Here is a 15784-nt window from a genome sequence, read left to right as displayed (position 1 = left end):
CTTGCTTGAGTCTCTAACACTTTATCTGCAAGGCATATGTTTACTCAGGCAGCCACAGTCTTGGGGTTAAATGAATCTTATTACAAATCTCCCCAGTCTCCATAATGAGCCTCTATATTTCCCTTGATGACACCAAGGACACAGACAAACAAATAACAGCACAAAGGAGTAGCAAAGTGGCATGCACAATCAGCCTTGGATTATGTTTTGGCCCCAATGGCACCTGCCAATCCATGCGCATCCTGTTAGACCAAAGCAGTCAGCATGCGCCAGAGGTCGTTCTCTGAGAGGGTGTTACACAGCGAGGGGAACAGACGGTAGCTTATTGAGTCAGCAGGTATTACCCCAGGACCTCTACAGACACAGTCCATTTCCACATCGTGTGCGGAGAGCGCCAACATGAGAAGACCCTCTAATGAGATTTGGCCTGAAGTAATGGAGGTACAAAGCGGGCAGAAATAAGAGCACAGACTTGGCTTAGGAGAGCGAGTAAAGACACCAGGCAGGACACCTAAAAGACACTGCCACTCCGCAGTAATCCCAGAGGTGAAGAAAATTGTGTTATTTCATTTCAGGCTGCGATAGTCTGATTCCCAGTGCTGAATCTGGTATAAACCAATTATGACCCAAAGAAACAGAAGAGATTAAGCTGCTGTAAGAGGCACAGAATTATGATGTTGGGGTTAAAAAAAAGAGTGAAAATATTTACCCAGGAAAGAAATAAAACTACTGCCTAGAGGACGTGTTAATACTGCAGCAAAGCAAGGGAGAGAAGAAGAAGAAGAAACTGTGAGAGTCTGATAAACAGGCATTTCTCTCACCACTGTCACTACTGGTTTGAGGGGATGAGTCAGCGGCTGATGGGGGGGTGTTGGGTGCTGAAACCGGAGCCACGGGTGGCCTTTCTGCGACGAAGACAGAACTCAAGTCCCCAGAGGCTGCAGCCCAGTTCCTGGCTTTAGTGCTGGACTGAAACTGGGCTGAAACTTTAGTTCTAGGACCCATTTCAGCCATACTCTGCTTGGATTTAAAGCTAACGTGGGCCGTCTTATCACCCGTAAGATCACATGAGGAGAATAGCTTCTCTTCCAAGGACGGGCCTAGAGGGGTGAATGAGGGACAAACTTTTATAGCTATACACAGAAATGCAGCTTTCCTCTTTTCCTTGATATAAACTGGCCATTCTGATATACTTGTGTTTATATTTATTTGAATATCATATAGTATGTATTTACTACACTATACATGATGTTTTGTTCAACTGTTGCACTGCACATGGTGTATTAATACTGTATAACTATTTTCTGGGCCAATTAACCACGTCATATTCCAGATGCGACCTGCAATTTTGATTCAGTATCTTCTCATGTCAGAGGCAAACAATCCAGAGGCCATCTAATGTGTCTACTCCAGATGCCAAACAACAAGATCAGAAATGTCTCAAAGGATTGGGATGTCACTCGATGGAGAGTAGCTGTTACTTCTCTCTGTCCTATCATTCATAGTCGAGAGGCCGAGAGCTGTCACAGAGCAGCTGCTCAACCAACCAGATTAGACAACAGATGACACCAGAAATACAGCCTCTTATCGGGACACCCCCTAATAAATAGATTCAGTATCAATGGTGGATACAGAAAAAATATGGTTCAAACTCGCTAAAGCACAAATTCCTACATGCTCTCATTCCTAGGGATAAAGCAAGTTAGGTTTCTTGCAGGTTAAACATCCTTGCTGCTTGCTGAGTTGTTATGTCTGGTAGCTTTAGCTGTGCTGGCTGCATGCTCCCACACTGCAACAAAGTGTTGACTCTAAATTATGAGGATGGGAGGGGAGGTGTCAACAAAGCAAAGGAAGAGTTACCTTGAAATGTAGGTTGGGAGCTGGTGCTGTTGACAGCAGAGTGTTGGGTGGCAGTGTGAATGGACACAGTGGCAGGGAGGGACTGGGGGATGGAGGACGAGGAGGAAGGGGGTGATGGTTGGACTTTGGCCTGAGAGGAGAGGTGGGAGTTTATGGAAGGGAAGGCATTTGCAGGACCCTGAACAAAGTCACTAAACTCGTCATCGTCCACAGTGAAACCTGTCTTAGTAGAGGAAGAGGGAGGTTGGACGTGGGAATAAGAGGAGAGCCCGAAGGTGGAGGAAGTGGTGGAGGAGGAGGAGGAGGAGGAAGGGAGGGAGGCAGGAGCATCTAAAGGCCCCTGAAAGTCACTAAACTCATCATTGTCTTCTGTTAAAGCTGCGGGGAGGGAGTGAGAGGTGACAGACGGGTGTGATGGCGATGAGTCTGCAAAAATGAAGAAATAATGATAATGGCACAACACATGACACACACTACAATGGAGATTGAATTAAGGGCTGCAATATTGCAAGAGTGAGATAGACTATTCTGTGCAAGATCAGAATCTGTAGAGCAGCAAATTCAAGCAAAATTCATTCATATTTAGATTTAATGAAATACTTTTTAATTAAACTACTGATTATCAATTTTCCAAACTACAGCATTTGTTTAAACATTAACACCAGAATAATGAGCATTACTTCAGGCTATGTTTGATGAATGCATGCCCACAATTCTCTGAAATGCAAAGGTAAAAGTTAAGTGGGGGATATCTATAGTTTTAACACAAAGTTCAGTAAGTTTGTGAACAATGACGTTCACAAACAGACATTGTTTTGAACAGATACAAAAATTAACACACTACTTCAAAGTGAGCACAACAACAATAACGACAAGTGCACAGATGAGATGAGAGACTGAGGAAAAATAATGGGATAAAAAGGAATGCAATCAAGATATTTCCACATATGGTTCATCTGGATGCCAGCTGGGCAGACATCATGTTGACCTGCCTCTAATCCAGTTATTGTTCCTAAACAGAGACAGCGATACAGAGAGCAGATCTGCTGATGGAGAGGAACGACAGGAAAAATGTGTGTGAGGGTACCTGGGTTCTTGGTCTGTGATGATGGAGTTGGGTGCATCTTCGCATCTCTGCTGAAACCGTCCAGGTTGCCTTTGATTGCCTCCAAAGCATCATCCCGGCTCTTCTCTCCTGTCTGAGAGCAAAACAGCAAAGTATCGAAAAGCACAGTGAGTTACAAAGACGAGCGCTGGACACATCAGAAAAATAGTAAGTTAAACAGAATGTTGAGAGACTCACCTTCGGTTTGACACTACTGAGCAGCCTCAGCTTCTGTTTTTGTTCCTCAAATTGTCTTCTTTTCCTGTCTTCCTCCAGCATCTTCTGCTGCTGCTCCAGACGTTTTCTGTGTGATAGAAGGAGTGCAGACATTACATGGAGACCCAAGTAAATATTATTCTAAAAACTGGTGGGAGAAAAGTAAAAACTATACATTTTTTCATTATTATAAACACAATTAAGAGGTGAAAACACACACTATTTACTCTAGTGGATATATTCATTAAAATAAAAGAGACATGAAGAGGCCACAAGTAAATAAAAACTCAACAGAATGAGTTCTGAGGGGAAGCTGAGTGAAAAAAGAGCAAAACCTCAAAGTAGTTTCATCATTAAATAAATAAATGGAGTGGAAGAAAAAGAAAAAACAAGAATTGGCAGCCAATAATGAGGCTCATTAATGAATAATAGCCATATTTTCCCCTAATGTAATCATTACTGCTATTTAACAACTTTTGCTTTTGCTTTATGTATATATTCTAACTCTAACGCTCATGAAATGGATGTACTTGTGTGGAAATTATAAATCCTTGTCATGACTTAGAAATAGTATCATCCACAGTTAAAAAATACATTATAGTTACATTTAATCAGATATTGTCACTTACACCATAATGTTTTATATATAAATATTAAATAGACAATTTAGTATTTTTGAGGTATTTTTCTCTTTATTAGATGGTAGAGAGCTGACAATCAATAAAAAAAAATCAATGTGATGAACAGATATAGATGTAGACTACCCAGAAAAAAGCCTATTGAACAAAAAAACGATGTAAAGAAGAACCATCATGTTGAAGTGTAAAGATGTCTTACTGGTGCTCTTCAGCCATTTGTTTCTGCATGTCCGCAGTATACTGGGGTGCGGCAGGTCTCATACCCATAAACTGTGGCTGGCCCAAGAACTGCATCCCGGGGGTCTGCATCCCGATAGCCATCCCGCCCTATTAGATACAACATACACACAGACAGCAGCTCAGAAATCTCATTAGTATTCAGGCAGTCAGACTCCATTCACTCAATATTAAATGATCTCACCGGAAAGCAATGCAATTCAGAATGATGTTAATGGACTAAAAGTCTTGTTATAAAAAATCACCTGGCTGCTATACATTCCTGTTAATGTGCTTATGTTTAAAACAGTCTGGGAGCAAATGAATATGGAAGCAAATAGGGCCAGGGGAGCCCTTAACCTCGGCCTCCAGTTGAATTAAATCAATTAAATCAATACAGCACTGTTTCACTATTATGTATTCGTCAACGAAAGTCATTACACCAGAGCAAGTTTGTTAAAAATGCCGATCATTGAACCACAGAGTCAAAGAGTCAGATAATAAAGAAAGTGTCCATCTTGTTGTATAAATGTGTTATCAAACTGTGATATTGTTAGATATAAAACTATATCTAACATTTAAACACACACAGATACACAAACTCACCTGCATCGGCATGGCACCTGGAGGCATCTGCCCACCAAAGTTCATTCCCATCATGCCCTGCATATTAGGCTGCATCACCTGAACCATGGGGTAGCCCTGCTGTTGCTGCTGCATGGGCGCCATGCCTGTGGAAACACACACACACACACACACACACACACACACACACACACACACACACACACACACACACACACACACACACACACACACACACACACACACACACACACACACACACACACACACACACACACACATTGTTACAATGAACTTTACACACTGTGACAAATACTATATTCAATTAATATTTGAAGTGTGCCAGTCCGCCCAGAGCCTGGACATGATTCAGTATTGCGAATCAATTTCCTGTACAGCTGGAAAAAGATATGGGCTCAGCAACAACCAAATCTGTTTTTCTAGTGACTGCTGTGACAGCTTGGAGCAAAACAAGAGGAGTGAGGGGGGGAGAAAAAAATGGAAAATTGTGTGTTTGTTTTCACAGATGCTGTGTAAGCTTGTAGAGCTGAGCAGCCAGCTCTTACTGGAGCCTCCAGATGATTTAACATGTTAGGGCTCAACTAGTGCTGAATAAATGGCTTGTTTAGGAGGCTGCACACACTCTAATTTGACTGACAAAAAATGACATTGCTAACGGGAGCATGTAATGACCCCTGAGAGACGCCTGTCCCGGTGGTGCGTGGATGGTTTTTCGGGTGTGTAACCACAAAGTCAACAGCCTAAATATGACGAGCACACACAGCTGAATGATAGCACATCTGAGGCCCACAGTGCACAACATTGGGTAGGGGTAACAATGTGTAAGCTCCAATGTGACATTTCCTTGCTGCTTCATTACGCCTCGTGACCTTATACAGCGAAGCTTACTGTTAACAGGAAAGACTAATAAGAAGCAAAACAGAAATCTATTTATAATCTTTCATGAGGGAGCCAAGAAATCACATTACTAACACACCACAAGTAAAGCATTTTAATTCATTTGTCTCATCAGTCACAGGTGCATGTTGTGGTTGTTTATCTATTTTGAGTGTATTTGTACTTTTTTTTTTTCTGCCTTACTCTTAAAATAGTGTCATAATAAGCGAGCTGGCCATCTGGTCGGCTACATCTGTTTGGTTTCATATTTAAACTAAAAATTATATCTCACCGACTGCACAAAAATAATCACTGATTCTTTCTATTCAGTTGTGTAGCGTCAAATATCCCAAAAAGCTGTGTGGAACAATAAAAGAATAATAACATTGATTTAAGAGTGACTCACCTTGCGGCGGTCCCAGGCCCCCTCCAACAGGATACATAAAACTAAAAAGGGGAGAAAGGAAAATAAAGTTTAAAGTCATAAAATGATAACACATTACAGTTCGTCAGCTATTTGACCACATGATGTGAGAAACAGCCTCCTGTCCACTGCAGCCGAAAATACAAATACAAAGATTCCAATTGGATTAACTGCTTGTACAGTAATGGCTAATTCTTTAAATGCAATTTTTCTACACCTGCTACATGTGAAACTGAACGACCATTTGATAATCAGACATGACGGTATTAGGCCGTAACAGAAATCACTGAATTTGTAACAGAAAAACATGTTAAAAGCCTTAAATATAATACAAATGTATGAACTAAAAGATGCGAATGCATGAGACTTGAAATGGTTTAACTAAAGACCTTTTTTTTAGAGAATCAGTGAAACTATTTACATTCATTTTGTATTTAAGTGTACAAGACTGTCGATAGCACAGCAGAAAGGTGTAAGTTTGCCTATTTATCACTAGATATTGCCGGCCTACAGCATGGTGAAGCTAAAATTGGGACTGAAAGGGAGAAGACTCCTGAGGAAACAGAGGAGGAGGAAGGGGCTGCTCTGGACAGAGTGACAAAAGACGACATCAGGTAGTGTTTCCAGGAACGGGAGAAGTGCCATGACAAGTGTATCACATCCCAAGGAGAGTGCTCTGAAGGTACTACTAAAAGATTTATAATAAGAGTTTTTTTAACAATACAGACACATTTTTAAGTCACCCCTTGTTCAAAATATAAAGAAGATCCACATTAATTTGAAATAAAAATGAACATTTAATGCTTTGTTGAGTCGGTCCATCTGAAGGCGAGTGTGACTACGAGCACTATAGCATATCTGACACTTAGAAAGAAAAACTGATTCGATATAAAGTTTGCTGTTGCTCATCTCGGCATCTTTTTGGCATCTTAAAAAATCTGCAGTTACAGATTGAGCCTCTCCTTGACCCTTTGTCTTAAGAAACTCATAATGTTTCCAGTTTATTCACAAACACCAGGCTCAAGGTGAACTTTTTCAGATACCCATCCTCTTTGAAATTTTAACGTCAATGCCAAACAGCAGCAGAATAAATGCCAGACGCTAAACAGGCGGACGAGGAAACGTCGTAGACACGCTGAGGGCGACTTGGACTCTGTCACAGCGGCTCGGTCTGTGTTCTGAGAAACGAGAAGCCTCTGAGAAATAATCAGAGGAAGACTCCACGACCTGCCAAGTCTCTCCCTCCTCAGCCGAGCCAACACAAACAGGCCTTCAGCTATTTGTCAAATAACTTATTACTGCTCAGTTACTCAGGCTGGAAGAGATGAAGCAGAGACAAACACAAGAAAGAGCCAGCAGGGCTTTCTGCTACCCGGCCTGACTTCAACCTCGACCGAAGCATCAATAATCCTGAATCATGATGCTGCTTTTAACTTCTGTACCGCTAACAATACGGAAGAGAGGCAAGTTTTAGTAAGTGCAGTCAGTAGGGGTGTGACGAGATCTCGTGCCACGATCTTGCGAGACTAAAATGTGACGATATTTCTCGTCGACGTGAATGTTGGCTCGCGAAGCTATAATTAAGGGGCGCACCAAAAAAAAAAAAAAGACAATCGGTTTTCTATCGCTCATTCTCACGTCATGTCTTCTTTTTATAATTTCACGTGTAGATCATTAACCTTGTAGCTTTTATTTATGTGTTTTTTTATTAGCAATATGTTATAATTTGTGATAATTGGATTCTTTATTTAATTTATATTTATATACTAGAATAGTTTCTATTCTTTAAAATTTACTTTTTGGTATTTGTGATTATATCTAACTTTTGTATTTATGATTGTTATTTCCATTAATACCAAAATTATCCATCTATAAAATATCTATATGGGGAAACCTTTTACAGTGCTGCATATACTGCATATGATAATTATATATTTAGAAAGTAGAACTGAAGTGATTCATTACAAGATGATCAGTTAAAACATTTCAAAATGCACCTGCATTATTTCCATTTTGTGAATTTCAAATAAAAGAACAGTCATATATTTCCTCATTGAAGTTTTCTTAAAAATAGTTAAAATCTCTTCTTGTCTCGATCTCTTGAACCCAATATCATGTCTCGTCTCGTGAGCTGAGTGTATCGTCCCACCCCTAACAGTCAGTGTTTTAATCTAAAGTAGTAACAAAATACTTTTCACTGTCAATTAATGTGACAATTTTATTTAAATTAATTGTACATTAATGTGACGCATGCACAAACTGCTCGAAAGCCAAAGAAAACTTATCATTTACAAAGACGCAAAAGTGAAAAATGCCGTAAATCCTCACATTTAGAAGCTGCTTAATTAATTAAAAACAACTTTAAGGATTCATCGATTATCACAAATGCTGTCAGCTAATCGTTTTCAGCAATGTCGGTCACATTCGACGGCCACAAATAGTAATATAAAAACGCAAAATTAACAATAACAGCTGAAACGATTAGTTGATTAACTGATTCGTCAATTAAAAGAAAAATAATTGGATAAATTATTAATGTAATATTAGATTTGACAATGCCTGACAAAGATCTGTGAGATCCAAAGGTTGCTTTTGTAATCTGTAACCTATTGCATTTCCAAAGTAACCTTCCCAAAGTTGCTGGGAGCTTTTAATACAGTGTGTGACTATGCGTGTTTTTGAATGTGCAAATGAACGCCCAAAAGTATTTGTAATCAATTAATTGTGCTTTTAATTTTTACAGCAAAAAAACCCTCCAAACATCTTCTAATTAAAGCTTTTTAAATGTGAAGATTTTAGCTTTTTCTACATTTTATAACATTGTAAAGTGAATATTTTGGGGTTTTGGATTGTTGGTCGGGAAAAAAAAATCTCATTTTAAATTGATCTTATCATTGTCCAATTGATGATGAAAATAATGGTTAGTTGCAGCGATGCATCAAATGTCTATGTGCTCTGTATGTAGAGTGAAAGGTGTGTGTCGGAGCAATGATCACCTGACCTGTAGCTCAGGTCTAAAAAGTGTTTTCAGATCCAGATCGTTGTTTGGGTGTCACAGTCTGCATCTTCACTGATCTGCTTCACTCTCACTTCTCTCCTCACTGTTGTTTTTGTCTATTGTGGCCAAAAATACGACTGCTTTATTGTTGATCGTCTGTCTTTTATTTCAAACGTACCCGGCAGTGCAGATAAAAAACAGCCGCTTGGCAAAATCTGGCACATTTCCATCATAATGATGTCAGTTTATTGTCCGTGCACTGTTGGTGGTTATAAATAGAGATGTAAGAGGGCAGCTGATATGAAAACCTTCATAGTGGCGTTTCTGGTGTTTAAATTACAATGATTCAGTGTGTATACATGAAGGCTTTTCAGGCAATGACTGAACTTGTTTTGCTAAGTCATCATTTAGAAACATTTAACCCCTAAGCAAACAGAAGAGTTTCACCTCCACAAAGTACTGATGTAGTCTGACTGTCTGCGTTTATCTTCAGTGACGAAAGCATCCCTCACATCTGCTCCCTGTAAGATTTGCAGCTTAAAAAGCTTTTACGGGGACGCTGTATAACTGCTGCCCACCATCCTGCAGCAAATAACAGGTCACAGCTGAGCAGATTTACATCCAAGGAGATCAGCAGCGATAGCAGCTGCGGACACCGGGCAGGCTCATGCCTTGTAAAAAGGCCTGTAATCATCCAACAGCTATCATGAAACTGTTTTTTTAAAGCTGGGATACAGACGGCAGGGCCACGAGTTTCAGCCAATGTCATCACTGCGGGGGAGGCTAAAACTAAAATGATTTCAGCTTAGTCTGAAGCTGCTCGTACACAGCGGATAAAAAAGGAAATACAAACCGACTTATTGACTGTCGATGAACCCATTATTTCTATTCTGTAAGATGTCGAGAATGTGTTAATCGATCGTGATCATGTGGCCAAAAATCTATCCAGGTTACCCGATTGAAGCACATTCATCAAAAGAAAGCGGTTCTTCATTAATCTAGATAATTACCAGCCAGTGTAGCCGGTGGGCCAAAAGCTTCCTGCCCTGCTTACAAATACCAAACTAATTCATCTCTGAACACTGTGACCTGATATAAATGACAAATTAAATGTATTTTCAGGCTCTCAAATCTCCAAAATGACTGAAAAGAATAAATATATATTAGTTCATTATTAAAATAACTCAACAACAGCAAAATACACCACCAAACAAACAATACACTCTTGACATGCAGGATATTACATCAGGAGATCATCTGACATTCATGAGGTCAACTCTTTGACAAACGGTGTAATCACATGTCCTGATGAAGACAAGAGACATTTGCACGGAGCCATCATCGCCTCATCCAATTGATATCATGCATCTCTGTCTCAGTGTCCACCGGGAAAACAAAGACAACCGCTCAGCTTCATAACATAAACACATTATATTGATAGATTTACTCTAAATGCCAATCAGGTTTGCTACAGGTGTTAACTGAGCAGGTTTTGTACACTGCACTACTGCTCCACCTCCTGGTTTTACACTCAGACACATTTTACAGTGTTACTGCTGTATAATCATGTCAAATACACTGAAAACATTTTCTTTTCTCGTCTGTATATCCATTATTTTATTGTGATGATTTGCGTTTTTTTCTCGTCAGTAAATTTGATATCTCCACACTTAAGACATTTAAGGCTCTTAGTCAGACAAAACAAGCTAATTTAGGGATATTACCACAGCCTCTGATCAACAACTAATCAAGAAAATGATTGTCAGATGAATCGCTAAAGAAAATAATCTTTATTTGCAGCACTGATAAAAAATGAAAACTGAAGGTGAAACAGATGACAGATGCACCAAGATTAAAAAAAAAACTACTTTTACAGGTCTGAATTCAACATGAGGCACATTCACTTTGTGTTTTTTCATCATACATCATTACCCAACATGTAAAAGGTGAGGTCAGCAGCAGTGGAAAGAGTAGCCATGTGGAAACATTTGTCCATTGTGTCTTATTTTGATATAGTAATTTGGAAAATCTGGGGGAAAAAATCTATTTGATTGCTTAATTGATGAATTGTTTGCTCCATTAAATATGAATTACTGTTACTAGAGCTCAAGGTGACGTCTTCAAATGTCAAATGTCAAAATATTCAATTTTTTGTCACAGAAGTTGAAAAAAGCCCAGTGAATATTCACATTTGAGAAACTGGAATCAGGTAAATAACACATTTTATCTTTAAAATATAAGGCTAACTATCAAAATAGCAACTAGCCTATAAGTGTGTGGTGATCTATTACAAAAACAGATATCACAGTGCTAGATGCCATGGTTTTTTAACTATTAGTTAACCTTCCTGTTGTCTTCAGGTCAATTTTGACCAGGTAGGACAACAGATGATAACTCAAAAATGAGGTATTTAAATGAGGCCTATTGACTATAATTTGAAAAGAAAAATGTGTAAAAACGTGTGGTAATAATTTGTAATGAAGTTGGCTAAAAAGGTCTAACACAGAATTGGGTGTCTTTTTCCTACTGCACACACTCGCTCTACAGCCTTAAGGGGTTTTGGTTTCAACTGTGGTATCAGCTCACCTGGTCAGTCAGGATGCTTGTAGCCAGAACATATGTATTATTCAAGCAGCTCAGGCTCAGCTTATGAAAGAAGCATGACGAGGCTGGGCTTTTCTTTTCTTTTCTTTTCTTACACCCCCTCCTCCTTCTTCTTCTCTGCAAACCATCACACTCCTCTAATTAGGTATCTTCCAGTCAGTTGGCACTGACAACTACTTACTCGCTTGAGATGCATGTGTAACAGGCTTGATCATGTGACTGGCTGGGTAAAGACAAATATGCATGAAACAAAAAAAATGCAGAGCAGTTTGACTCCTGAGACACATTATCAAGCCTCTGCAGCAGCTGGTGTGTCAGAAAAGGAAATAATAGTCTATTTTTTTGAAAGATACTCAAGTCCTATTAGCTCCACCTTCTTTAGCAGTCAAGGGTGTACTAACATAATACTACATACGCCTTTTACGTATTAAATATTTAGAAGGAAATTCGATATATTGTCAGTAAATGACTACCAGCCGTGTACGGGCCTCTCTACTTAGCTGCCAACTACTTTCTGACTAATGATGACTCTTTACGATAAATACCATGTTACCACTGGATACCGTTAGCTCCAAACATAATAGCTGTTATAGTAGACATGATGTGTAAACAATGGTTGATATAGTAATAGTGTTACATTATTTTTGGAGCTCTGATAGGCAGCAGCTAGCTATCGTTAGCTGAGACACCTGACAGCCATGTCATCTCATCTCCCTCGACAACACAATCAGCCTCTATCGCAGTATTTGAGCTGCCTCTGAGGCCTTAACGTGAGGCTTCGCGGCTGTCGCAGGAGGATATCCCACAAACAAATGACATTATGACAGACACGGTTGGTTTTTAAAAGGCTAAAATACCTGCTGCCTCCACCTGATCCTGGCCGCAGCGCCATCTTGATAACAGCAGTCAGCAGTAGGATGGTGACGTCAGCGGTGACGGAGGCAGGAGAAGAGGAGTATGCCCTGCGTGCTGTTTGACAGGCTCAGCTGGTAAACAAACAGGGTTGTAATGTAATAGGTTATAGATGACTAGTTACCCTATTTAAAATGTAATAAGTAAGGTCACTATTTCAGTTACTTTTTTGATCACTTGTCTAATTTTCTAACAAATGTTTTCAACTGTTAGGGTAAGTGTACCCATTAAGACTACAAAATCTAAGTTCAGGTGTTTTTCATGGATACTGACATGATTTATAAGGGAGATCATTTCTTCTTTTCTAAGATTTATCTCTTATTTTAAAATGTATTCATCAGTTCATGTAGATTTTGGAATATAAAATAAAGATATTTTATGAAAAAGTTTATCAAAAATCTAACATGGTCTTAATTAATACTGTGACACCATTTAAGCCCATATGTGCTCCAAATTAGCCCATATCATGATTTATTTACACAATATTTAAAAATAAGTAAATTTAGTTTTCAAAGAATTAAAAATATATGTATTCAGTATCAACAATTAGGAACAAAACCCCTCCTCCTAAGCATAGTCTGACTTCAGATGTAACCCCCTTTGTAATCACCAACATTTTCATAAGTAACTGAAATTTAATTACACATTTTTTTCTCAGTAACTGTAATGGATTACAGTTAGATTTGTTTTGTAGTTAAATTACCTATCCCATTACATGTAACAAGTTACTCCCCAACATTGGTAAATGATTATGCACTCACTGGCCTCTTTATTAGGTACACCTGTGCAATCTAACTCAATCCAATACAGCAGCTCTGCTATAAATTCGACATTTATGAATTTTATACATTTTTAGTTTTTGTTAACATTGTCAGGAAGGTGATATTCTGCTTTATGTTTATTATTGAGGTCATAGTGGTTGATGGTTGTATTATTGTGCATTATATTGACTGGTGATCCTAATATTTGTCCCCTACATTAACATACATGAGAGGGGAGAAATATTAGGAACATGAAGAAGAGTATTCAGATCCTTTATTTTGCAATATTTCCTTCTGAAATGTAGTGGAGTGGAAGTATAAAGTAGCATAAAATTGAAATACTCAAGTAAAGTACAACTACCTCAAAACTGTACTTGAGTACAGTACTTCACTAAATGTTCTGAATTACTTTCCACCATTTTACATTATTGTTTAAAGCTCAGTATCCACAATGCACTGCCAAATGTCATTAATTAAGAAAAAAACAGAGGATTAAATACATAAACAGCAACAGGATGTTAATCTCGGCCTGTAGTTATTTTTGGATAGAGGTCTTGTCCTATAGCTGATACTGTATCATGGCAATTTGGGTTCTTTACACTTGATATCAATTTCTAAAACCCTGTCTGCTATATCTCTGTAGTTCTAACATGACAAAGAATTGACTCAAAAATATTGCACATGCACATTGATTACAGTGAATACTAAAAGCCATGCTTACCTTTTAATGGACTTTTAATGGATTAATTTGAGCAGCCACAACAATTTTATAATCGGAAACATTAGCAAGAGGACTGTTGTAATGGTCCTTTGTTTGGACTATAACTTTTATGAAGTTATTTTGTCTTCTTCTTTGTCTCTAGGCTATATCATTGCTTTTGTTGACTTTTTTATTTTCCATCTCATTGCCATTTAAATGTGTTAATAGAGTTTATGCCTCATTTAAGCCTTGGTGTTTGAAAGGTGCTGAACAAGCTTGCCTTTGTTGACTCATTTCCCACATTGACCCTCTTCAGTTGATATGTTCTGCACAGATAGCCTGTAAAATCTTTGTTTTAGCTCTGTTATTATTAGAAATGAAATAACTGGCTATTATAGTTTCAGACAGGACATTCTTAGATATGTGCTTCTATGATAACTTAAAACTGTACCAATGCTGCAGTATCTTCTTTTCTAGTATGTCTTTAGAAAAAAAGGAGCAGTGAGTGGAAAGAGCAAACAAGCAGGAGGGAAAACAAACTGAACACTATAGAGTCGTTGTTGGGTTTGAGTGTGCAAATCAGTAAGAAAGAGCACAACACAAGGCAACAAATGTCCTAATCTGTAGTGTTGTTAGCTGCAGTGCATGCAGTTTGCCAGAAGATGTCAGTGTTGAGCTTGTTTGCTGCTGTGTTCATGTAAACAACATGAAGGCACATCCTGCAGTTTTTACAGGAGTTGGGTTCGTCTTTGAGACAAAACCTGTGTGCTGTCCTGTGTGAGCATGTCATTTAAGAACTTCTTCTTAAATGACATGCTGATGAAATCCAGATCATTACTGGAGAGACTACTTACTTATCCTTCTGCACAAGGACCATAATGATAAAAGCTGTGGAGTCTTACAAGGGCGCTGATCAGTTCACATGTTACATTTTGAACTGCAAATTTTCTCTAAGAATCTCCATTAAGTAACTTTAAAATTATAAATCACATTTTCAAACTTTATTACAATTTTATATAATCTGAATCTGATTAATACAGCACATAACTAAAGATAGCTAGATGATGTTGATGTTGACTGAAGTACTCAGACTTGGGAGGCCCAGTTTTTTATGACTGCATTGTTGTATCAAATGCAAATACTGTGAATACTTTTGAAATATTTTCCTCACCTTTTCTTGCTGTTTACATGATATATTCAATACGTTTTGGAGCAATATACATACGGCCTTTTAGATTTTGTAACATTATTTAAATACATTCTTCCTTTGCAATGCAGTACAGTTTGCTAGATGGATATGTAAGGCGAAGAATATCAATTTACATATTATAGACCATCTTCATAATTTATAATTATATTACAATCATGCTGTTATTTACTCTCAATTCGTAAACTGTGAGAAATCTTTATATTCCTGAACCACTTCCTGTTGCAGTACAGCAACATAGTTTTTCTGTTTAAGTCATCCTGTAAATTAAGTTATTTAAAATGTTTAATTGGATTAGCACTCATTAACAGTATGTTATGTACATAGATTTTTTCTTTGCTGTATTCTTGGCACCTGTGTCTATCCCCTGATGTCTTGTCCAACATTTTTACTGGCTGCTTGAAGTATTGAGGCCATTGTGTGTCCTGACAAAGTGATTCAGTTGGCAATTTCATTGTTCAACTGGCAACATGGTGGAGTAACAAGGAAAAGCCTCTCTGGCATTGTCTTACGGGGTGTTGTTGTGAAAGATTTACAGCTTAATGAGAGTAGTGTAAGGCACTGGATGACAAGCCCACGCTGCTATCCATCACCTGGTCTGCCCTCTGCCTTTGCTATACCTCAGCTTTATTCAGGGGCAATGATTTAAAGTCCATATACA

The 15784-nt window shown here is 38.4% G+C and overlaps 1 protein-coding gene across 3 annotated transcripts in view; it reads right to left on the bottom strand.

Moving 5' to 3' along the window:
* Nucleotides 1-12438, bottom strand: part of synrg (synergin, gamma) — a 35670-nt gene extending 23232 nt beyond the window's left edge. The window contains exons 1-8 of one of the 3 annotated variants that reach the window (XM_062418786.1): nt 12401-12438; nt 5924-5964; nt 4642-4766; nt 4019-4146; nt 3164-3269; nt 2948-3059; nt 1861-2286; nt 822-1100 (exon numbers count right to left, since the gene is read on the bottom strand). In XM_062418786.1, coding sequence (XP_062274770.1) covers nt 822-1100; nt 1861-2286; nt 2948-3059; nt 3164-3269; nt 4019-4146; nt 4642-4766; nt 5924-5964; nt 12401-12435 — 1252 coding nt within the window. In that variant the 5' untranslated portion in view covers nt 12436-12438. The remainder of the gene's footprint in view (nt 1-821; nt 1101-1860; nt 2287-2947; nt 3060-3163; nt 3270-4018; nt 4147-4641; nt 4767-5923; nt 5965-12400) is intronic. The other 2 variants (XM_062418787.1, XM_062418785.1) reach the window with 2 other exon arrangements.
* Nucleotides 12439-15784: the final 3346 nt, after the last annotated feature.

This window comes from Scomber scombrus, chromosome 5, assembly GCF_963691925.1.
Source record: "Scomber scombrus chromosome 5, fScoSco1.1, whole genome shotgun sequence".
In the NCBI taxonomy this organism is placed as follows: domain Eukaryota; kingdom Metazoa; phylum Chordata; class Actinopteri; order Scombriformes; family Scombridae; genus Scomber; species Scomber scombrus.
This window is presented reverse-complemented; position numbering and strand designations above follow the sequence as displayed.